The sequence below is a fragment of the Cyprinus carpio genome, chromosome B2, assembly GCF_018340385.1.
Source record: "Cyprinus carpio isolate SPL01 chromosome B2, ASM1834038v1, whole genome shotgun sequence".
NCBI classification, from domain to species: Eukaryota; Metazoa; Chordata; class Actinopteri; order Cypriniformes; family Cyprinidae; genus Cyprinus; species Cyprinus carpio.
Genome location: NC_056598.1, coordinates 3,583,344 through 3,608,434, shown reverse-complemented (window position 1 = coordinate 3,608,434; position 25,091 = coordinate 3,583,344). Strand labels below are relative to the sequence as shown.

Sequence of the window (25,091 nt, the reverse complement as noted above, 5' to 3'; positions counted from 1 at the left end):
TGTGTGTGTGTGTGTGTGTGTGTGTGTGTGTACGCGTGTGTGTGGATGTGTTGGTTTTACACTCTTGATGTTTTAGAGTTTCACCCCATCATTGTCAGGTGGTTTTTTCTGCATTGTGGCAGATTTATAGACTGTACACACAAAAATTCTCTGAATTTGAATTATCTGAATCATACCCTTTTTTGTGTGTTCACATTCCAAATGCCATAAAAGTCACCAAGTTACGTACAATTCTGATAAAGTTGTGATTTAAAAAAATTCAAAACAGAACATTCTTCAGTAAAAATCGACCGAAGAGCACCTTAAAGGAGACATGCCCCTTTTAAAGGAGTGTTGAAAACAGACAAAAACAAGGCAGAAAATTTGTGAACTTTTTTTACATATATTATATACATAAAAACACATTTTTATTTATCACATTATAAATGCTCCTCATGGAACATTATAAAATAATAATAATAATAACCACCCCTTTGCAGCCTGTGTATATCTAAATGACCCAAATGTCAAGAAGTTTTAGAAAAACTTTATCAACATGAACCGGTAGTCATGTTGAGTAAGGAGGAAAAAATGTGAAGGTTCACTGAGTTGATACTCACCTGGGGGCAATATTAATCATATTCCATTCTCATGGCTGGAATAATAGAGCTGACACTGTGCCCATATACTGTAACCCATGACTAACAACACCTCACCCTGTTCAAGCTCTGTTAGCTGGACTCTGAAGCAGAACCTCAAACATTTCTGTCTGTTTCACCGGAGATGTTGTGGAGCGGACTGCGGCTGACGTTGTTCATGTCATTTGAGTATGTTTTCAGTGCTGACTCTGACTCTGCCTGTGAGGTCACGATGATTACAACAGCTGGAAAAAACGCCTCGACTCACACCTCTGCTGTCTCTTTTCCAGAAATAAAAAGTAAAAGCACACTCTATATCATGCACAGTACGTACTTTGACAAAAACACCTTCCAACACCCTACGAATAGGTGTCTGCATGTAAAAAGAGTATGTTTATTATGACAAAAAATAAAAATGTTCTTAATAAAAATACTCTTGTAAATTGTACTTGTGGTATACTTAAAGTGTGCTAAACTGGAACAACTTATTTTGTACTTAATGCACTTTAATTGTGCGGAAGTAGTGCTGAAGTCCAACTAAAGATAAGCTGAAGTATATTTGATTGTGCTAAAGTGGAACTACTGCAAGTATACTTTAAATAGCTTGCATTTATTCAAAAAATTATACAATCCTCATCAATGAGACATTAAAACACATTTTAGGCTTTATAATAAGAAATGTGCATGTGCACAAGTACTACTCTTAATAAAGTTTAATTATCCTTTTTATATCAGTAAGTCTCAAGCAATATTTCATGTTAATAGATATGAACTATACTTGGTATATTACTTTTTTACTAGGGTACTTTGTCTTTTTTATGTTCTGCATGTAAACCTGTATATCTTCAACATCAATAATCAGCCTTTACTAAATATGAATTATTCAAAGCTTGAAAATGTGACAGATCATTTTTGTGTAAACCATTCCTTTAATGAATATCTAATCCAAAAGTTAATTTTCTCATTCAACAAAGGCAAGTCACTTATTACAGCACAGAGGCATTCAGAAAAAAAACTTCCAGAAGCCACTAGTTTGTTAATTAAAGGCAATAAATGTCAGTCATACCATGAAGCTAATTTGTCACGAAGAGATATTTCACGATGTATATCTCAAGGCGACGCAGCTCTCTTTATTACAAACGTGATTCTCTTCAGTTTACTCATTAATTCACAATCCAGGAATCTGTCGGTAACTTTGTAAAGCATTTGGGACTAATATGCAAATCTCGTGATAACATGTTATAACAAATTTGTCTGTTGTAAGGTTTCTTTTCCACTAGAGGGCTCAGGTTGGTCAGATGTTAACTGGAACATGAAGGTGACAGCTTTAACAGCACTGAACGCTTTAGACAAGAGAATTCTCACACTGAGGTTGTGGAAGAAATGACATTTGATACTTACGGACGGTACTCGCTGTGTCAAAATATTTGCTTCGTTTAAAAAAACAACAACTCTGCTGCTGCAGCTGCTGAGCAACCTGAAGAGCAACATTGAGTTTGCTGCTGCTCATTGCCACTAGATGGAGACGCATGAAACAGAAATGTGTTTGAACATAGTCCTAGACATATAACATATCAGCTACAATCGTGCAAAAAAAAAAAAAAAAAAAAAAAAAAAAATCGCATGAAAAAATTTGTGCATAAATTCATTCAAATATGACACATCAAAAACACGAGTTTTTATAAAATGATTGAAACTACTCAGATGTGAAGACGCCATCATTAAAAAAAAAAAAGTTTCAGTATCATGACTTCAGAGGTAAAACTGGAAGCAGCCAGTCACTGTTAAAAGCAAGTCTTTAAGAGTCTCTGAAGAAATGTAAGCCTGTAGGCCCATAAGGAAATTTGTTATCTCGTTATTCTATTATCGTTTTATCTATTATGTTAGGCTAAATATTCAGTTTTGTGTAAAAGTTGATCACTAGTTATTTAATAGTCGGAAGGAATTCTCTGATTAGATCTGCAAGTTAGTCATTACATTAAATGATGAGGGAGAGCGTGAGATTCATTCATTCATTCGTTAATCAGCGTTTCCTCTTTACTCGATGTGAGCTTCTCCTGTTTCGCCACGAACCGCACCTGAGCAGGTGTGTATCGATCGATGAATACACGTCACGTTACTCTGAAACTTGCAGAAATATTGCAACATCTGCATATAAAAAGACCGTTTCCCATTTGGATGAAAACAGCATTATAACTTATTTTTGTATTAGGCTATTATAACATAGATTATGATTATTTGTGTTTATATTATCATTAGTATCATCATCAATAGTCCTAGTTAATTCTGATTAATTTCATGATCTTACCCTTTCAGTTAAAATGTTATAAAATGGACAGATCAGTCTAATCCCGAGCAATCTTGTCCGCGTTTAAAAGTTTTCATTGGATTCGATAGCTAGGCTATATTTGAAATGCAACAAATTTATTTGGAAGCAAATTAGGGTTTAGCATTTTGACATTTATTTATTTATTCGTAGATAATATAGCATTGAAACATTTCTTTAAAAAAAAATAGGTTCGATTTTTTTGTATTCATTTTTTAAATAGGCTAACAAAACAGCTTGATCATTTGAACAGCGAAGCAAGCAGCAGCGCAAGAAAAACTAACACAAGGCAAGCAAGCGATTCACACGTTTTCATTTTTGCATATGAGGGGCTTTAAACCGGGGGGTGAAATCCGGACAGGTTGTTATAGCTACCCAATCCACAGGGGTCCCCCCACCCACCCTTAGACAACCTTATATATATAACACACAAAGCCTTGCATGTCCCAATAACTATTAAACCAGTGCGTGTCCCGAGCGTCTGCGGTTCAGGCTGACTGAGTGACTCTGTCATCAGAATTTCGCCCGTGGCAAAAGCCTGTGATTGGGTCCGAACGCAGAGCTGCTCTCAACTTTAACATGCGCCTCATGACCGCGCGCAGGAGAACGCTGTAGGATTATCGGAGAGAAATATCGCTCATCATCACCTCGCGTTTTCTCATTGACACACGCGGGCGAGAGTGTGTGCGTGCGTGTGTATGTGTGCGTGTGTGTATGTGCGTGTGTGCGTGTGCGTGTCAATTTAAGCCTAACTTTTTAAAGGATGATATATCTTGGATATTTCCTGTTTCTTTTTTGTGGGCTCACGCGTACGCGTGTCATGGCAAGTTACCCGATATGGTGGTAAGTTTTATGACTTTTTTAACCTTTCCTTGTGAAAAACAAAGAGTTTGGTAGTCTAGAAAGCGTAAATGACAAGCTTTTCAACTTGACAATTTGGGGGATTGAAAATATTTATGACGTCAGTTGTAATTTACCGGTATCTATCTATCTATCTATCTATCTATCTATCTATCTATCTATCTATCTATCTATCTATCTATCTATCTGTCTGTCTGTCTGTCTGTCTGTCTGTCTATCTATCTATCTATCTATCTATCTATCTATCTATCTATCTATCTATCGTGCACCTGTTAGTCGTTTGAAGTTCAATAAGTAAATTGCAGGATCAATTTTTATCAACAAATCCTGTGTAAATCATCTTCAATTCATTAATTAAACGTTTTATTTATTCATTAAAATTATAAGTGCAATTAGTTAATTTCATCTACCCAAAAGTTCAACAATTGCAAGAAAAAATTAAAAATACATCTTTTTTTGTCACTGATATATTTTATGACAGGCTGGCCGTCAAACCGGGCTGTCTTTAAATAAAACCCATGCGAGGAAATGCTATTTGTGCTACGTGTTATTTGTGATAGATCAGCTGCTATAATGTAGCAATTCGATTTCGTTAATCAGAGCTAAACTTTGTCGGAAATCATTTAAATAAGGCTTACAGCATATTCAGCATTTTAGTTTTTGTATTTTTTTTTAATCAACATTATTGTATGCTTTTGAAAACTTAGTTGTGATCATTGTATTTTAAACAGGCCTGAAAGACTTATTCTACTTATGATAACAGTACAATTGTGGCTGATGAGGTTGGAGAATAATTTTAAGCAGATCTAATTGACTGTTAAAAGTATGCAGAATTACATTTTCGTGCTTGATCAAATTCACTGGAACTTTCAATGTATTTTATTACAAACATTCTCTTAAAATAACTTTATGCTTGTACAAAAAAAAAAGTACAGTTCATAACTGACACATAGCAAACATTCAAGGTGTTCTCTAGGTCTCCACCGATTTTACTCACACACCTTAAGATCATTGTTTCAGCGAGGCAAGACAATAAAGCAGAGTTTTCTCAGTGGTTGTAAAAGCTGTAATTGAGTAGGTCATTAGTCACAGTCCAGGCCACTCTTTTTTGTTAATTGTTGTCTGTCTGACCCTCTTGAGATTTTAAAAGCTGTGCTTTCCTTCTCATTCACAATGCCAGTTCACAGGACAGCATCCAGAAACTTCTGTTGCTTATTATTGGCAGCCAACCCTTGTGGAAAAAGATGTGTGCTTAATTGTATTGAATGTGCACTTGTTATGTACTTAAAAAGCTGTACTTGCAGATATTCTTAAAGAAAATAAACTTTATTTACTATGTTTCATAACACATTTAAGTACAGTTTTAAAAAAGTGCAATGAAAAACTCAAGTGAAAAGTTTAATTTAAAGGACATTTTAACTTTTCATAATGTTTTTAATAATCTTTTGAAGAACAACACTTATTTTTAAATGCGGACCAACATACTAACGTACATGTAAAGTATTTGGATAAAAAAAAATGTAACTTTAGTGCACTCGTTAAAAAAAATTAAGTTAATATATTTGTACTAAATTACAGCTTTATCATAATGAGTGTGTAATTAAAAATACATTTAAATGCATGACATACAAGTTTAAACAGAAATGGCATTAAAGTATATTTGAGTTCACCATAAATGCTTGTCAGTACTTTTAGCACTTTAACAATATTTCAAAGACAGTAAAAGTAATCATGAAATTACATATAAAGAACTTAATTGGGTCAAAACACTCTTAAATTCAACTAATTGCATTTAATATAAATGTCACCTTTAACACATTATCATTTAATTGTAAATAGCATGCAATTAGGTTTCTGAAAACAATGCATTGTGTTCGCAATTAAATATGCTCCTTTAAAGTATATTATTTTCATAATAAGTGTTCTTGTGTTTCTCAAGGGAGCTCAGGGGTGTGCTACACAAGTGCACATTCTGTCAAGGTATTAAACTGTCTAATAATCAATATACAAAAAGCTACAAAAACACTTGAGATATACAGCTAACCATCAATACAGCTGTCAAGCTGTACAGAATGTTCATTTCTTCTGGAGTCAAGGTTTTTTTTTTTTTTTTTTTTTTTTTTTTAGAAGTATCAGAAGTTAGAAGTATCAGAAAGTGTCAAGTTTGACCTAGATCATTTTTTTTTTTTTTTTAATGAGAAATTTACTGCCTCACTTCGTTTGAAAAGACCCAAATGTGCCAGTTTCTCTTGGTTAAAACAATCAGCTTCTGACAGAGGTATAAGTAAAGTCATTGAATTTTCTTCGATTCAGTTTTTAGGCAGACAGATTGTTCTTTATTTTTCACAAGAGTTTCGTTTCCTCTAACATATATGTGAAAGCATCGCTGGGCGATTTAACTCAGCAGGGTGGCCTGCGGTTCTCCAGCTGAGATTTATGTGATATGATAACCTGCGGTGACTGCTAATGTCCATGCAGAGGAGACCTGGACAGCACAGGTGTATCTACACACATACTGCTGGATAACACCGAAACTAGTGTTACGTTTTGCTTTGTATCTTTGTGAAGGAGGTTTGTGATGTGGGTCAGGTATAGAGACCAGGTTCATGGCTTCCTGCATCTGCTCATGACATAGTGTTGCCTGACTGCACCTCCACCCCCACGCTCCACCTTAAAAGATAAATACCTGGAGGTGAAAGCTTGCCGCACATTCCTTCTCCCAAACACTTCGCTCTTGATGTCAAAGTCGGCTCTGTGGCCCCGGGGCCTACAATTAAAGTGGTAATTCAGAGGTGCACTTGCTTGGGCTTGCTGAAATATGCATTAAAACCTAGACTGGATACACTTCAGATGAAAAGTGAGCAAATATATCCAAGACTGCAGAGCAAAGGGAATGTTCATTTCTGTCCTATTGTCTTTGAATTAACTGGCTTTAAGAGATTTTGGGGAGGTAAAGACGGTACTGTTCTACCAGGGTGGAGGGTGGATGTCAGTTGGTCATCCTTTCGTTTAGGATATCGCTAAAATAGCAAGGTTGCACACAACTGATGCAAATTAAGACAACCCTATAAATGCTTGTGTTGCATTTAATTATATCTCCCGATAATTGTTTGAAGAAATACCAGCTTATCCAATCTCAGTGCAGTTTTGGCCCAATGTGCTTGGTTTTAGAGGGCCTGGGTTCTCTGCTCTTACTAAATGATGGTGATCTCAATATCCTGAGCTACAGCAGATGACGGGGCAGACGCACGCCCAAGACAGCTGAGCGTGAGGACATGTCACTGAAACACCTGTTCACCTCACTCAGCGGTGGTGACGTCTCAAATTCATCAGCTTCTGGCAAAGTACAATACCAAAGTATGAGGTGGTGATTCTAGCCGTCAGCAGAGCCTATTAATTATCACTTTAGTCTTGACTGCAGTATACCTGAGGGCTGTCCACGCTTGACGGCATCTTTACCCACAAACCGTTTGCCAGCTAATAAAAAAAAAAAAGTGAAACAGTAGAAACAATAGTTCTAGCTGTAAATCTAATGGATGAGCCACAGTTGAAGCCGTCATAAAATAGCCAATGCATGCACAAATTAATTCTATATTAATGCATGCAAACCTACATTACTTGCAGTTGGTTTAATCAAGGTTTACCTGTATGAAATAATTGTAACGCAGTCTCTCTTAGCTTTTTGGGTGATTAATGAAACCTTGCAATGCCATTAAAAAATTATGAATGTGAATCTCATTTACAGCTCAATTGAAACTGTAAACCTCTTTCTGATTACGGTGAAAAAAAACGTGCTTATTATGATTTGTTGTACTTCTTATTTAAATAAAACATCAATTATTTTTCTATTACAGTAATGAAGATGTAGAATCACTAGAGAATCGTTATTGAAAACAATGGTAATTATAATGGTAATGGTAAAAAAAAATAATAATAATAATAATAATAATAATAATCCTTTGATTTTGGGGTTAAATGCAGCCTGGGCATAGTTTTGTGTAACTTATCCTATTGTTTCATTCGAGGATGCTGTTTGTGTTCAACATTAAAATTAGTTCAAATATAAAACTACTGGACTGTTTTAGTGCCTACCACACAACTAAATATCGATTGCACTTAATTGTACTGTAATTGAGATAATGGAACAGATCAACTAATACTGAGTGAATTTGACTATTTTGTCTTATTCCTCACCGCATATTAACAGAAATGAAGCTAACACTGCAGCTAAAGTTCAGCTTGCTCAGTCAGCTTGTTCTCCATTACTGCGTCCTCACAGATGAGATATGCAAAAAATTCAAAGATTAGCCAGCCTACATTCAATTATATATAATCGATTTACTCTGTGAGGTCTGTTTTCAAAAACATGCTGAGATATGCCACATTAAACATATTATAACATTCTATAAATCATCAAAATAAATTGCAACAGTTTTATAACTAAATTTAACTCAGGTTCAGAGGGGGAAAAATTTAATCCCCATGTATAATTAGTATTAGTAAAATACTAATGCAAAAATGTACAATTTTTCCAAACTAAGGTAATATTGGCATCCATTTTTGAGTACAAATGCACTGTGTTTGCATTTATTTGTGCATTAAATTACAGATAAATATGAAATGTGTGCCTCATATTGTGATCTCAGAAGTATAATAATCCTAAGGACATGTTTTGACACTGCCTTAATCATCTCCACATTTAATCAATGTTCATCTACTCAACCTCCCTCGCCATCCTTGCTTTTTCTGCACTTGTTTGACATGCGCTCGGCATTGAGCTGAAGTTGGTTTGCGCACCTGAAAAGTCTCCCGTAAAGAGGTGGTTCTAGGTCTAAATAAACTCAATTCTTGTCGAAAAAAAAAAAAGCAACTGACCGATTTTTTAATCACAATTCAAGCATCGGTCTACGGCTCCCCAGGCCAGTTCTGCCCTTGGGTAGCACTGAGGGTTGGTTGTGTATTTATATGCATGTAAAAGAAATACATGCATCAGCGTGAGACAGACGGGGCGGGAGGGGGGATGTAAACATCCAGTGCCATTGGTTTGAGAGGCTACTTGGCCCCTGAGGCGAAGGACTGACAAAGGCTAAGAAAAGGTCAAATTGTAATAGGAATTACTTGGTGAACAAATCCTCATAGTTTCGCTACACCCTGCTAGATGAGGTTTGGATCTTCTCTCGGGCCAGTTTCATTCAAGTTCCCTCTTGTTCTGTGCTCCCTTAGACTTTAAAGTGAAATTCAGATTAAGCTTCTTACCGAGAAAGATGTAAAAAGGACTGACTCACAGTCAAATAATGCCAGGGATCAACTTATACAAAGCATTGCCTATTGAAGTCAGTTTAGACAAGAGCAGTCATAGAACTGACATCAAAGAGTACGCCATGCAGGAGAAAGAGAAGCAAGCTGTTAGCTACCCAGCACTGACTGATATGCGTACTTCTTTCTTTCACATTTCTCGAGCGGACTTCAGGTCGAGTACTTTCTGTGCTCTTTTAAAAAATCCAAATGATGTACTACAATCACGCACTTCATGCCTTACGCCAACGTGGTTGATCTAAGTCATCTTTCACTTCCTTTACAACCAGAGATCCATAACTTCCCCCTCAGAACAATGGAGGAGAGGAAGTGTTGTGGAATGCAGCAGGTATAGGAAGCGGTTGGTGGCGCATCAGCTGATGAGGGAGTGTCGTAGTCTTTGTCATTGAGAGAGCCCTTCAGGTCTAATCACTGCTGGTCAGGGGTCACCGAGGGGCCCTCTTGTTGTGGTTAGTAATCAGCTCATAACACAGGTCAACACGCACAGCTAATTGAGACTGCTCACACCTTTACAGACACGTCTTGTTCATTTTAACTGCAAATATTCAATTAATATGTTCATATTAAATAGTCTGTATTAGACTTTCATTTGAGCAGAAGATCTCAGATCGCAAAAGTCCAACTTACAAGTTTGCTATTGTTTTCATTCATCTGTGCATTTTCCGTAATGTAGAGAAAGCACGTGCGCATGGTTGCCAGGTTGTGCAGATTAAGTAAACCACTGGCAGAGAATGCAGTGATTAAAGAAGAAGCTCTGACTGGAGGACTTTAAGTCTTGACATCTGGCAACCGCAACCATGACAGCATGTGAAAGCTTGTAACCAATGCAAGACAACACAAAAGCCAAATTAAAAAGAAAAATTTTCATGCTAAATAACCAGCAGGCAAATACCGCAGATGATTATGTTTAATAAATCAAGAGAAGAAGAAATCGTGATCAGGATTAAAATATGATTCATCATGCAGCCCTACCCAAAATGTTTAACATAAATTAAATGAAATAGTCTATAACAAATTATAAGTATTGTAGGGATGTGCAAAGCCAATATCTGTATCTGTTTTTAAAACAATATTATTTGTAACGGTATTTCTTGGGATAAATCCGGAGCTGGGTGGGGCTTAAAACAGAAGTTTGTCAAAACTATATGAAAATCCCATCCATCCAACGCGGAAGTAAACCATTTTCTGTGAATGAGTGCGACTTCCAGTTCATTAGCCGCTTTAGGGAAATAATGGGTAGAAGTGCAGTAAACGGTAAAGCTGTTTGCACTACAAACCAGTGTTCATAATAAAAATGTAATACATTAAAATAAGACACATCAGTTTGCAACATCAAGCAGCAAAATATTTTTTTTTTTAGCCAAAAAAATAGCTGCAATTTTGAATGTAATTCTGCTCCTGTCATAATTAACATACAGCAGTTATCCTTTGTGTGATTTATAACTATTCCTTTTTATTACAACATTTCTCTAAGTATATTCTAATAAAACAATAATACTAAATGGTAAATAAAATTGAAAATGTTCTTTAACAGAAAAAGGTTGCTTAAGGTTGTTGTGGAATTCAATGTGGGATTTTCATTCATAGAGTTTACACATTCACTTCTCACACTCACTATTAAGTTTTTTGTTTTGTTTTGTTTTTAATCTTAAATTTGGTGGGTTTTGAAATCCTCAGAGGTGTTACAATGAGATGTGTTAGCATATCAGATACAGTACTTGAAGTCTTGTTTTAATTTGTCATGGTTAAGATAGAGTAAGGATACAGATTGTGCGTTATATTTGAATTTGATGACAACCAAGTAGAAAAACAGTAGCAAAACCCCTATAGTACCGACTGACAAACTGACAAACTTTCCACAACATTGCAATGGAAACTCTGAATTGTAAGTGAAAAGCATGTCAGCACATGAGTTGCATCTGAGCCGTGTGTCATCAAAGAATGGTCGAGTTCAAACTAACATAAGTCAAGCATCCTCTGATGCTCAGCCAGACCAGTGCACACTGTGTCATTACAGCAAGCCACAGACCTATTTCACTTTTGGACAGTTCAAGGATGTCGGTGGCCCTTAATGACAAGGTACCTGTCCCGCACTGTGAATCCTTGATCAGTATACTGTTCCTGTCTCAGCTGGGGCTTTCATGTTTGTGTTAGGGCTTTATCTGAACCCCTCCCACAAAGCCAAAGATCTTCAGTCCCTACGACGGCTTCAAACACAAGTTCCTACTGCGAAATTGTCAAACTGTTGCAGTGCATATACAATGCCAAGTGTTGGATTGATCTCCTCATATAGGACCTGGAGTCCATCCACACGTGTTACACTTTGATCCTGTAATTGTTCAAATTACACTGTTTTGGCTTTTTCACCTAACTTGCAAATGATACACCCGTGATAATGCTGTAAATATGTGCAGTTAGTAAAGGAGGGTCTGTGCTTTGAGCTAAATTAAGCTTATTTTGGATCCTGGCTGAAAATACAAGTTCTGGTTTGTATCGAGCCTCTGCAGGCCTCTTAACTAGCTAAACCAGTGACAATACCTTCGTAAACATAAATATCACAGAAGATCACGCTTAATAAATTAAGAGACGCTGAAACTGTGATCTTGACTGAAACATGACTCATCGTGCAGCATCTGAACTCAACCAACTCTGAACTGACTTGAGCTGAATAATGGCACTATTGTCTTTGAGAGCTGCTTTACAGCAGAAACTGAACTGTCTCCATGCTATTTTCTTCTTGATCTGTTTATACAATTTGTATTGTATAAAAGCACTACAGAAATAAAGGAGACTTGACTTAAACCATCTCTGCCATTGCTAGACCAGCAGCAAACCACCAAACCTAGTCTTTTCATTAGAGATGTGTTTGCATTCACTTATTCTTCGGCACTGTCTCTATGGATTTTTTTGTTAATTCTGATGCACTGACCAGTTTGTCAGTAATTGAGAAAACATTCATATTTTAGGTAGCAATGAAGTTTAGCACATGACAAATGCAAGAAAAAGCATTTTTCAGCATGTGTACTTACAGTGGACTTACCCCCAAAAAAGTATTAAGATATAAAAGGCATCATTATTTGCTGCTTATTAATAATTAGTAAGGTACACTACCAGTCAAAAGTTTTTGAACAGTAAAATTTTTTTCTGTAGAATTTTTAGCATCATTACTCAAGTCACATGATCCTTCAGAAGTCATTTTGATTTGCCGCTCAAAAAAAATTATTATTATTAGTATTATTATTATTATGTTGAAAATAGTGGAGTATAATTTTTCAGGTTTCTTTGATGAAAAGAAATTTCAGAAGAACAGCATTTATCTGAAATTGAAATATTATTTAACATTACTCTTTATAATTGCATCCTTAAAGCATCCTTGCTAAATAAAAGTCCTCCAAGCTTTTAAATGGTATAGTGTATAATGTTACAAAAGCTTTTTATTTCAGATAAATTCTGATTTTGGATCTTTCTATTCATCAAAGAATCCTGAAAAAAATGTATATGTGAATATTATTTATTTTTTAAATATTTATAATAATAATAATAATAATAATAATAATAAATGTTTCTTGAACAGCAAATCAGCATATTAGAATGATTTCTGAAGATCATGTGACACTGAAGACTGGGGTAATGATGCTGAAAATACAGATTTGATCAGATCATTAAATTACATTTTAAAATATATTCAAATAGAAATCAGTTATTTTAAATAGTAAAAATATTTCACAATAATACTGCTTTTGGTGTATTTTGGATCAAATAAATGCAGGCTTGGTGAGTGGAAGAGACTCCTTTAAAACATTAAAAATAGCACTGTTCAAAACCTTTTGATTGGTAGTGTAGTTCTTAATTTTAGGTACAGTTTCATATTTATGGTCATGCAGAATAAGGCATTAATATGTTCTTTATAAGTACTAATAAACAGCCAGTATGCTAGTAACACGCATGCTAGTTAATAGTGAGAAATGCTCATTCAAATAAAGTGTTACTTGGTAGCACATAGTATGCATACCTAGAAAAGGACTGCAAAATGAAGTGCTGGCAAAAACTGCTCACCTCCATCATGTCTTCCTCGGCAGGTCTCTGGCGGTGGGACACCAGTACACTTCACTGGGTACTCAGCCCATCCTGTGCAGCTCAATCCCTGGTCTGGTACCCAAACAGCTCCGCTTCTGCCGCAACTATGTGGAAATCATGCCTAGCGTGGCAGAGGGGGTGAAAATCGGCATCCAAGAGTGTCAGCATCAGTTCCGAGGCCGCAGATGGAATTGCACAACTATTAATGACAGCCTGGCCATCTTTGGACCAGTGCTGGATAAAGGTAGGCCTAGAGAATCAATGGGAAATAATCAAGTCCTTGTATAATTAAGGGTACATTTTATCTCCATTTTATCTCCATTTTATTCAGAAATATCCATTAAGAGAATAAATACAATCTCTGACATGTATTTTGTGCACCCTGTTTTTCATTTCGCTTGTCCATTAAATGACAGTCTGCTTTTTGAATGATTCTTGAGTTCAGAATAATACGAAATTAAGTCGAGATTTGTATATATTACATTTATTTCTACAGTTTAAATACCGTAAAAAAATAGATTGCATTTAAATTTAATTTTGGTAACAATTTACTTAAAGCCTTTATGTATAATGCATTGTACAATCTCGTGAAATATTGTAACCATGCACTGTTTATACATTAGAACACTTATCAATTCATTGTTACACTGTGCATTTTAAATTTGGTATTGTATTACAATGCACATTATGAATAATTATAATGCATTATACACTTTAAAACCCTTTAAAATGCATCATACATAAAGGCTTTAAGTAAAGTGTTATGACTGAGTTTATGATTTTAAAGGAAATAAATATTATCATTTGAGGTTATCAAGAAAATGACACTTGGTTGGCCAGACAAGCCTGCCATTGAAATTATGAAATTTGAAATTTTTAACTATGTTACCTGTAAACCCATAGATTTTGTCAGTAACATAGCTGACAAACTCAGCAGCAGGAAAGCATCTTTTTCTTTGCGATATCAAAATGATGTGTGATGATTAAGCTTTGCAACTAGCAGATAAAATATATCAACTTAAAGCAATAGATGTTTCATTGCGAAAGCTTGTTTTTCCTGATGTGAAATCTACCCTAAATTATAGAATGATTGAATATTTAGCCAGTTTCTACATTTTTTAAATGGGAGAACAGGAATGTGATCTGCCTTTATCCACCCCATAATGAAAGCTACTTGAAAATCATATTTCACTCAGTGCTTCTTTGTATTCAGTGACTATGTAACATTATGACTTTTCAATTACAACAAAAGTCCCTGTTTGCACACAGCTCTGATTGCTGAGATTACTCTGTTGTTCTGTGCACATTATTTATTTGCTGCTCTCTAATCCCACTCTCAATGGGCATTAGTCAGGTGCACTGGACTATGACAGTTTGTACAGATGTAGTGATGCACGCGAGTAAAGTGGGTGGGTCGGGTTTTGTTTGTTTCTGTCAAAGGGAATCCCCACATTTCTCATTGTGTTTGTCCCGACACAGTAAAGGTAATGCATCTCACAGCAGCAACACGCTGACGTTCCTTAAAGGCATTTCAGAAGTATCTCAGCGTGTGTGTAACACGCACACATTTACAGACATACTTCACCGTGCGCTCAAACGGATTACATTGCCAGCGTGTGTGTTTATCTAAGGTGAAGTTATGAATGTGTTGTCTTGGTCTTTAATCATTTGGGATTCTTGTCTAAGGCACAAGTCTGTGCATAACACAGAACAGTTTAGGGTTATGTAGATTGGTGGCATTTTCAGCAAAAAGTCCTAATCAACTGTTGCTTAACTAGACTAAACTAGATTGCTTTATTACAGAAATATATATTTTGCTAACCATTATTGCTTTTGCTCATATTAAACAGCTGTAACTTGACAAGATACTTATAAAATTTCAAGTCAATGGCATTTGTTTGTGGGTTAATATTTTTGGTCACACTTTAGTTTTGGGACAAATTCTTGATAATTTTGCCTCAATAAACTCTTAATAATTTACTGCTTATTAATATTTGGTAAGGTAGTTGTTAAGTTTAGGTATGGTGTAGGATTAAGGATCTAAAATATGCTCATGCAGAATAAAACACTAATATGTGCTAATAAACAGCTAGTATACTAGTAATAAGCACTAGTTAGTTAATAGTGACAATTCATCCCTATACTAAATGTTACCATATATACATAACTTTCACATGATTTATTTATTTTACATAACTTCATCAAAAACAGAGATGAATAGCCATAATTATGAAAATATTAAAATAATATTTAAAGGATTGTTTTATAGTACTTAATTACGTAAGTCCCTAAGTAATTTTATCATGTCCAAAAATAAGACACAAAATGTTGTAGTGAACCAGTATTTACTCATTTTAAAACAAACTGCTTCATTAAATGAATCAGCCTTTCCAACAGAGTGGTTTAGCAGTGGGTTCGTCTGAGATTTTTATAATGGGGTTTTTCCAATTCTTCAGTAAAATAAGGTCTGTAGTGAAAATAACGATGCTCAATAATGATACTTAGACATTCTCTTGTACAACGTAAACTGTATGTAGGTTCTTATTACAAAAATATGTATGGGTGTGTGTAATTTACTTTGTAGAGTTATATTTACCACAGACCTTGTTTTACTCATAAACAGAAAAAAAACATTAGAAAAGAAGAATTGGTATTCCAGGTTTTGACATGAAAAAGGAGCATTTTAGGCCAGTTTTTGGGTTTGATTTTACAAACTGCAAAAAAAAGCAAAGTGCCACCCAAAACCATTATATTTTGTAAAAAGTAGCTTGGAGAAATTACTCCGTATTTAAAACAGCTGAGCTGTTGTACTGAAGAATATAGATATGTTTTCAGTTTGTTGCTCCCAGTCACTAGATATTTCTCTGGTATGTCTGCTAGATTATTTAATAAACATTTGGCTTCCTGTTTGCTGCTTTTATGCCCTTCTCATTACAAAAAACAAAAAAAAGTTATATCAATTCAAAGCTGGACCAGTTTAGTCCTCACACAGCGTCCAGGAGAAATGAGGGGTCAGGGTACGAGGAGCCAGTGCGCATCGAGGGGCCGCAGCTACGGTGGGAGGCGGTGTCAACCGCGCCAATTGCTTTTAATAAACTCTCAAGGAATTGTTACATTGATGGAGAGGGCTTGAGCCCAAGCAGGCCACTGATGATGGGTGGACTGCTCGGGTCTTCTCCATTGTAGTGTTAATAGCCTCTCCATATCCCCTGCAGTTCCCCCTCCTCCGGTCTAAATTGAAGGGGAGATTGGTCAGGGACAGGGGTGACGGGGGTTTGAACCAGGTCAGTCACCGGGGTCCAGGGGTGGCTTTAGTAAATCATTTTGATTGGATTAAAGCTTCTGAAGCTCTTAATAATGTGAGAGGTCAACGCGGGTAGATTAAGTGCTTTGTTGGGGGGCGGTTTAAGGGCCGCTTCGGAGCTCAGAAGCTTTTCACAGAGCTTAGAGAAGAGCACCTCTCACTTTCGCTCCATTGTGACTAACGCTGTCACTTTTGCGGAGCTAGTGCTATTGTGCGCTGGTGTTACTGTCTGTGGCGCAGACGGGTGTGCGTCGGTTTCCTCTTCTGTTTTGTGCTGGGCTGAATGGAGCGCTGATCTTTAATAGGTCTTCAGCGGCTTGTTACCGACAATCACACAGCTGTCTGAGATCTGCCCTGGCACTTTCAACAGACGTGGATGATGCTTCTCGGCATTCAGAAATGTACATTCTGCTATCCCTGTGGGGCTATCAGACGATGTTGTGTTTGTTTAAGCATCCCGATCATCCTGGAATTGGCTCAACTAATGATGTAACTTAGGGTGGGACCTCTGGAAGTCTTCTGGAAACCTGTCTGAAAACAGACATTATTTTTCAAATTCCAGATAGAAAGCACACCTTCACTGACTTCGACTGACCATTTGACAGCTTTCATTGGTTACTTCACAAACCTATGCATGGAACATCAGTTTTGCCACCTAGCTTTGTCCCTCTCATAAATCTGTGTATGTGTTGCATTGTTTTGCAAAGGTAAACCGTCTCTCCAGTCTCATCCTCATCTATCTATTTCACAGCGCTGCCCTGGGCTACGTCTGCATCAGCGCTCATTAATTTACATTAACCAAAGTGTCAAAACATGGCCCACTGGAATCCGCGATGAAAGGAGAGTCAGCGCAGGTGTTCTAGAAGAGTTTGCTGAACACACCTCCAGTGGATAACGTTGCCAGTCGCATGCGAGCTGTAACTGGACACCAGAATTAACTTGTTCTTACTGTCACTCAAAATCTCTGTTGTTACTAAAATCAGAGCGTTAAAATGAAAAGGTGTGACTTGACAGACTTTGCGGCCTTTTGCATACATTGTACTGTTTTCGTGATATATGTTCAAAATAGTCTCTCCTGGCAATTTCCTTAGATGTTTAACAAGCAATAAAATTACATCTGGGTGTGAATAAAAGCCTTTTCATTGGAATTCCTCAGGGGCATCCACCATGTTGGCCACCACCACAAAATGAAGTAAAGGAATCCCATGACTCTCAATGCTAACACCCTCAACTAAACCAACTTTGCATGAGGTCAGGCTACCCAGGTTATGACCTCTGCCCTCACGAGGAGAAACTGTTACAATTTAGGATGTACTGAGAGCACCGTGCCTTTCATCAAATGCATGTTTAACTGTGCCGGGGGAGGTCTGCTCACCAGTATATCATTAACTCTGCCCAAGAAAGAAAGAAAGGGGTGTGGCAAACGGAGCTGATGGTGGGACCTTAGCCCCGCCTCCTGCTGGGCCCAACTCACCACACAATATCTGGGCGACCATAAGATTAAGCCAGAGAGAAAGCTCCTTTCACAATTCACACGCCCTTTAGATTGTTTTATGAAACCATTTCAATGGGGATTTCCCCGTCTGCCGACAAGTGGGGTCCGGCCAATGCATAGTTCTCTGTTGCTATGACTTAACTTGGTCCCCACTAATCACTGGCAAGGGCAAATTTCATATAAAATATCGGGGGGCTTTTGTGTGTGTAATTCACCGTGACAGTGGCAGCACAATGAGGGATTCAGGGTCCCAGCAGGTAACAGGGACCACTTGCCATGTGAGGGTCCAGCAAAGTTAGCCAGAAGGTGGGCAGCAGGGGCGAACTGTTGTCACAAATAATCAGTCTAATCTGGTTTCACCTGCATTCTTTTCTCAGGTAAAGACCCCCTACCACTCTAAAGTGTCTCCGTATCTCCCATTTATCCATTTTTGATCCGTTCTTCCTCTGGATATTAATCTGCCCCCACTTTCCCCCGACGCTGTCTCTCCTTTATTCCCCAGACCGGTCTGCCGTGTCATTGTCAGCCAGCGGCATTTGACCTACGTTTTATTGGCTTCCTGATCATAAAACGCAGGTCACTCAGTGGGTTTTAAATTGTAATTGAATGGCCCTTTCAGACCCGACTATTCATACCCCCAACTACTATGTGATTTAGTTGATGGAAGCAGAAGTTGTTTGTTGTTTGAGCGAGAGAAATCATAGGCATCAACTGATATAAGTTTTAATATGTTTGTAATCAAGAACAAAGAAACACTGCATCATGGTAATTTCAATCCAAACATCCAAAGGCACCAAATCTTTTTGCCATTATAATCAGCATTGTGGAATAAGAAAGAACTTGTGGCCAGTTTTGCAACATCATTATCTCTAGCCTTGATTTATCTAACCAGTTGAAACCTGCAACAAAGGAAGACTTGATTCACAGTGTCTCCATAGCCGTTTCCTCTCTCCTGCAAGTGCAAGACTGCACAAGACCACAGAGTATTTATCAAAATTACCAACCTCATTAGCTGTCTGTTGGAAAGCACTTTTAAGTTTGTATGGGGCCCCTCGTCAGCAAGAATCGTCACAAAATCCCCTGTTAGACAGAATGTTGGATCATCATGGAGATTATAATCAACCTAAACTTGCATTGTTCATTCTTCAAATTAATTCCGAAAGTAACGCGTTGGGTCTTGTAATAACAAATCGACAGTGAGTCTAAGCTATGATTAATACAGGCCTATTTCCCCACCTCAGAGTTGCTTAATTAAGTCTTTCTAATTATAGACTTGTCAGCCTTGTATTTACCTCATCTGGAAAGATATGTTTGGTCTTCCCTGACTCATGGCATACCTTGTCCACAATGAGACCTGAGTGAACTGTCTTTACCTATAAATTTAACCACATGCTCATGAGTGGTGAGAAGTTTAATTAAGTACTTTTAAGGTAACAACAATATCAGGACAAATAAAAGAACAATTCATAGACATTCTCAGGTATAACATATGTAACAATGCTTGTTTTCTCTGTGCAATTTCATAGCCACTCGAGAATCAGCATTTGTCCATGCAATTGCCTCAGCGGGGGTAGCGTTCGCTGTGACGCGTGCTTGCTCCGAGGGCTCCGTCACCATCTGCGGCTGCGACACACGGAGGAAAGGACCGCCAGGCGAGGGCTGGAAGTGGGGCGGCTGCAGTGAGGATGTGGAGTTTGGCAGCATGGTATCCCGAGAGTTCGCTGATGCTCGTGAGAATCGGCCAGACGCTCGCTCAGCTATGAATCGACACAACAACGAAGCTGGACGTGTGGTGAGCAATTTTTTTCCCACTGAAAATACCAAAATGCTTTTCCACTCTAGTTCAGGTTAGTTTATTCTGCTTGCTGGTGGATTAGTTTATGTTCAAAGATAGTATATGCACTTTCTGGTGAACAAGCAAGTCTTAGAACTTTTTTAAAAAAAAGTTAGGAATCACTAGTCATGAAACAAGTGGAGCAACATCCAAATGCAAAGGTGCTGTCTTTCTTGAATTGCTTTTGTGGTTAAAAAATGCCATTTTTAAGGTTCCTAATATTGTTTTGGTAGTCTCCTACAATAGGTTTACATATATGCAAGGTCAAAAAGTGCTTTCATCTTCCCAAGATATGCATTTTATTTCACTTCATTTTACAACGATTCTCAAACGATTATTTCGAAGCAGTTCTAAGATTCAGTTTCTCTAAACCCCTCCTTTCTGTGAGCCTACTCTGCTCTGATTGGTCAGATGGCCCAGTCTATTCTGATTGGTCTACCACGTATAGCGCGTGTCGGAAACGATATGATCGTTGCCGTAGTGCCATATTTTGAATGCTCTATAGAAAACATAAACATCTATTAATTTCCATACTTAAAGGTTGTGAATCAGTGGAGCCAGCTGGTCCAGATAAACAGGGTACTGAGCCATCTTTCAAGAGTAAGCATTTGTGAATCCCGCATTGAACTCCCCCAGATTAGAGAAGCAGCTGTCAGTTAAATGATGGTGAACACAAAAAAAGATTGGGGTTGTACTGCTGTGGTATCCACTGATTCTTTGCTGCTTAATCCTTCGGAAGTGAAAATTAAGCAAATTTATTTTAACAGTGTCTTCTCGACATGAACAAGCTACAGTGTTTGAGGGTGGGTCATGTCGTTCGCAGCTGGCCAAATGTAGAATATATAACAATGAAATACAATTATCCTACACTATCACATAAACAACATTCAAATAACTTATGAATCCACATACATTTTGGGAGACAATAACTTTATTTATCCTGCACTCTCAGCTTTACAACTTTGCAGATTGTTTGCATTCACATACAGCTACATTTCACACTGCATGAAATGCAATATCTGACATGGTATAATAAGGGCAATTTATTATCATCTGGAATCTTAGTGCTAAGATCTATATTCTGTTTTCCTTTTTCCCCTAGTCAATCACAGACCACATGTACCTGAAATGTAAGTGTCATGGCCTTTCGGGAAGCTGTGAGGTGAAAACCTGTTGGTGGTCGCAGCCTGACTTTCGGGTGATAGGCGACTACATGAAGGACAAGTATGATAGCGCATCAGAAATGGTGGTGGAGAAACATCGGGAATCACGAGGCTGGGTCGAGACCTTACGACCAAAGTACACCTTCTTCAAGCCCCCTACCGAAACTGACCTTGTCTACTATGAAAGCTCACCTAACTTCTGTGAACCCAACCCCGAAACTGGCTCCTTCGGCACCCGTGACCGTATATGTAACCTGACATCACATGGTATCGATGGCTGCGACTTACTCTGTTGTGGCCGAGGCCACAACACTCGAACTGAGAACCGCAAGGAGAAATGCCACTGCATTTTTCACTGGTGCTGCTACGTGAGTTGCCAGGAGTGTACGCGAGTTTATGATGTCCATACCTGCAAGTAAGAAACCACCAAAACCAGACTGAACCAGACATTTGGGGTTGTGAACATGCGAGAGTCATCTGTCCGAAACTTGTGGACTGAGTTGAATTGAGTTGTTTGTGGTTTCACTAATTAGATAATCACAAGAAAGAGATACAGTGGACATTGAAGTAATTCTAGAACACCTTCAAAGAAAGCTGTTTTAGCAGACACAAAGAAAAACCCATAAAGGCTTTGTTCTCCATTGTTGAGGACAAATACAGGCTTGTGGCTCAGCTCTGGAAGGGACTTATCGTTTCCAGTCTGATACAGGAGGGGATAAGTGATGGATCAGATTACTAGAGACTCAGGCCCTTGGGACCTTGACCAATTGTGTCTCCAAGAAAAGAACAGAAACCTTACAAAGGGAGAGGTTTTGTAGGCACGTGGCTGCAAACTCAGACAGGACAACTCTGTAACAACAAATGCAGCACAAACTGAATACCAGGGTTTGCCCACGAGTGCCTCTGAAATGTGGTGATGGTTGCATTATTAATGATATCCTTACTACTAACACCATTAAAGAAGCTATTTGTATCTTTTTAATACAAAGTGCATTCCAACATTCCTGAATACCAGCAAACATCTGATTAACCAATTCTTTTATGACGTATAATACACTTTATGTTGTCTCTGTGTGCAAGACCAAACACTGAACTTACATATTAGGTTGAGTTATTTTAAGTTACTAACATTAGGTTACGAATGCACTTGTATCTGAGTGAATGTCCATGCATTGTGTATATGTCACTGTTTTCTTTAAATGATTTAAGAACTCGTTGCAAGTATCAAGACCTCTTCTAGATAATGTTGTTTAGAGTGCTATTACACTTGGGTTTGACTGCTTGGTCCAAACAAGAGTTCTGTTGTTTCCCCTTTTCCCTGACCCTGCTGGGTTGTGTTCACACTGTATTTTTGGGTCTGAAACATGGTAAACTTGTGTCATCAAAGCAGCAGCTGTTCCCCCTCTTGCTAGATAACAACTACACAGGAGAAGGCTGCGAAATGGACAGCCTTGCTCAGTTTTGTACTTTGTTTTTTAACCCTTGGGCTTCTTTCCGAAGAGTCAACATGGAACGGCACTTGCGTTTATCTGTGCGAATGTATTGCAAAGGTTCCAAAGAACATCTGCTTGCAGTGCGTCAGGAAAGTGAGTCACCCACTGATCTATGTTCTTTATTTTAGATCAGAGCACACACAAGCACATAATTTGACTATAATACGACATCAAAGGTTCACTTAAGCAATTTAGGATGATTGCATTCATATCTGCAGTAAATTTAACTTGTGGGCTTACCTGAGTTCAGAAAACTGTGTTCACATCATCCAGACAAGCTGAAATCTGACTTCAAACCAACCCAGTCATGCACCAGAAGTGCTAGTGTGAAAGCACCCAGTTTTCCCCAAAGATCAATAATCTATTAAAGCTAAAACAAATAGATGCGAGCACTTCTATTTTGAAATCGAGCATGATATTCATTTGCCTTATTTGTGTGTGACAGTATTATTGATATTACACAAACAGAGAGGTCCACGACATTTCAGAATTGTACCTTTATTCAGTAGCTGAAACACTGATCATTTTTAAGTCACTTTGGATAAAAGCATCTGCTAAATCAATAATATAAATGTACATGCAGGGTCCAAAATTAACACTCGCCAAGTGTCTCCAGGGCAAGTATATAATAATTGAAAATAAATATCATTGCCATCATGACTGGTATATTTTCTCAACTCACCCACCTTTGACAGATGGAGAAAAGTGTTTTTTTGTTTGTTTGTTTTTTTTTTTTTTTGTAATTATTATTTTTCATTTATTGATTTTATATTTTTGTTTGGTAAAAGGTTAATTTTGGACCCTGGATATAAATTTTGTTTCTGCTATGACAAAATGAATTATTTAGTTTCAATTCACAATTGTAACACTCAAGTATGCCTTTAATAGCCATTATATGTGAATTCATGACCAAAATTAATGTTTTTTTTATTCTAACTTTCCCTACCCAGTTGTGCATGAAAGTTAGCAGCAGTACAGAAACTAAATGAACTACTCTCATTTATAATGCTGCTAACTAATAACAGGTTTGTTGTTATATTTATGCGTGATATTGTGCTTGTGCATTTGTGTTTCTCTGTGTAAATCTACTGTATGTGTCTTGGTGTTTGTATGTAAATGTGTCTGTATATGTGCATGACTCTTTGTTTTCTTCTTTCTGTGAAAGACACTGTGTAAGCATAGTTAAGAACTAAAATGTGAAGTTTTCTACTAATGGAATCTTGATAGAGTTTGTGATCATTAACCAAATAGAGATATTCTAACACTTCGTGAGTCGTTTTGAACAATAGGTTATAAAAGATGCAACGTATGAAAATTAAAATGCATATTGTGTTATTAAAAGCCACGCTGTATTTTGACAAAGTAGCATCGAAAAATTATATACAACCAGCTTTCTGAAGAAAATACATATGGTCCATTCACCATTAAGATATTACAGTTTAAAAAATATTTGTAACTAGTAAACATACAGGAGATGAACTATTAGTCAGTCTAATATTGCAAGGAAATGTGAGAAGGCAGAGATAAAACCCCAGCTTGTAAAATTATTTGGCAGTAGTTCTTTTCGCAGATCTTTCCTCAAAGAAAATGAACTCAAGTTTCCTCTTGCCCATCTCACACTGATTTAATCTCTCATCAATCAGGGATCATTTCAAAACACATGCCCTATTCAGCATTCAACAAAGCTTTATTTAACAATGATCCTCCCCTAACTACAAAATCAATACTTCATGTTTTTATGTGTACATCACTGCATCTAAATTTCGATTGTTTGCTTCCACACAGTTCAATTTGTATTCTTATCATGGTCTTAAATTCCAAAGTTTTGTATGGACTAGTTCTGTGTTTAAGGATTTCTGGAAGTTCTGGATTTTTTATGATTATTTATTTTACTGTAATGTATATATTAGCAAGAGTATATATTTGCTGACAAAAGATTATTACTTGTGAGGAAAATGTTGTTTTGTGTTGTTGCTTCTTTTTTCACTGACCACATAGGATGCACTGTATGTCCTGCTCTCTGTTACTAGAATTCTAGCTGTTAATGTTATAACCAAATTAAATAAAAAATATGCCTCTGTCATTGACTTTTGATTCAAAAGTGTTTTTTCTTCATGGACCCAGATCTGACATTAAACATCAAGTTACATGCCAAAGTTATATATTTAGGTTTAGGGGTTAGTTCAATCGAAATATGAGCAAGAGCAATAAATTATAATAATAAATATTATTTTTTCCAGCCATAAGCATAGATATAAACAATAAAAATGTATTTATTTCTCTCTTGTCTTGCAATCAGGGGTTCTCTGAAATGCGAATGTTGCCCTCTTTCATTAACTTTGCTACTGGCTATTTAAGAAAAGAAAAGAAAAGAAAAGAAAAGAAAAGAAAAGAATACTATGCCCTAACACTCTGTTTTAAAAGGGTTTAAATCAATCTGTAATTTCATGTAGTCTTTAAAGGAATTTTACAAGGTTTTAACCTAATGTGCCACATATGGTATGTCATCAAGTATCACAGATAATAATTTTATTCTCGTCTCTTGTGTAAAAACAAACATGACGTGTTTACAATAAATACACTTATAAAGGAAGTTTAACTGGCA

The 25,091-nt window shown here is 37.1% G+C and overlaps 1 protein-coding gene across 1 annotated transcript; it reads left to right on the top strand.

Annotated features, from left to right (window-relative positions):
- Nucleotides 1-3,700: 3,700 nt before the first annotated feature.
- LOC109105896 (protein Wnt-3a) lies at nucleotides 3,701-24,768 on the top strand. The gene is made up of 4 exons (XM_042717769.1): nucleotides 3,701-3,786; nucleotides 13,200-13,441; nucleotides 19,523-19,788; nucleotides 20,933-24,768. Exons 1-4 carry the CDS (start codon nucleotides 3,707-3,709, stop codon nucleotides 21,410-21,412), a joined length of 1,068 nt encoding a protein of 355 aa, XP_042573703.1. The 5' UTR covers nucleotides 3,701-3,706; the 3' UTR covers nucleotides 21,413-24,768.
- The last annotated feature ends 323 nt before the right edge of the window (nucleotides 24,769-25,091 follow it).

Coding starts and splice junctions, on each gene's coding strand:
- LOC109105896 (XM_042717769.1), top strand. CDS start 3,707: ATGATATATCTTGGATATTTCCTGTTTCTTTTTTGTGGGCTCACGCGT. Junction 3,787..13,199: donor GCAAGTTACCCGATATGGTG/GTAAGTTTTATG, acceptor CTTCCTCGGCAG/GTCTCTGGCGGTGGGACACC. Junction 19,789..20,932: donor ACAACGAAGCTGGACGTGTG/GTGAGCAATTTT, acceptor TTTTTCCCCTAG/TCAATCACAGACCACATGTA.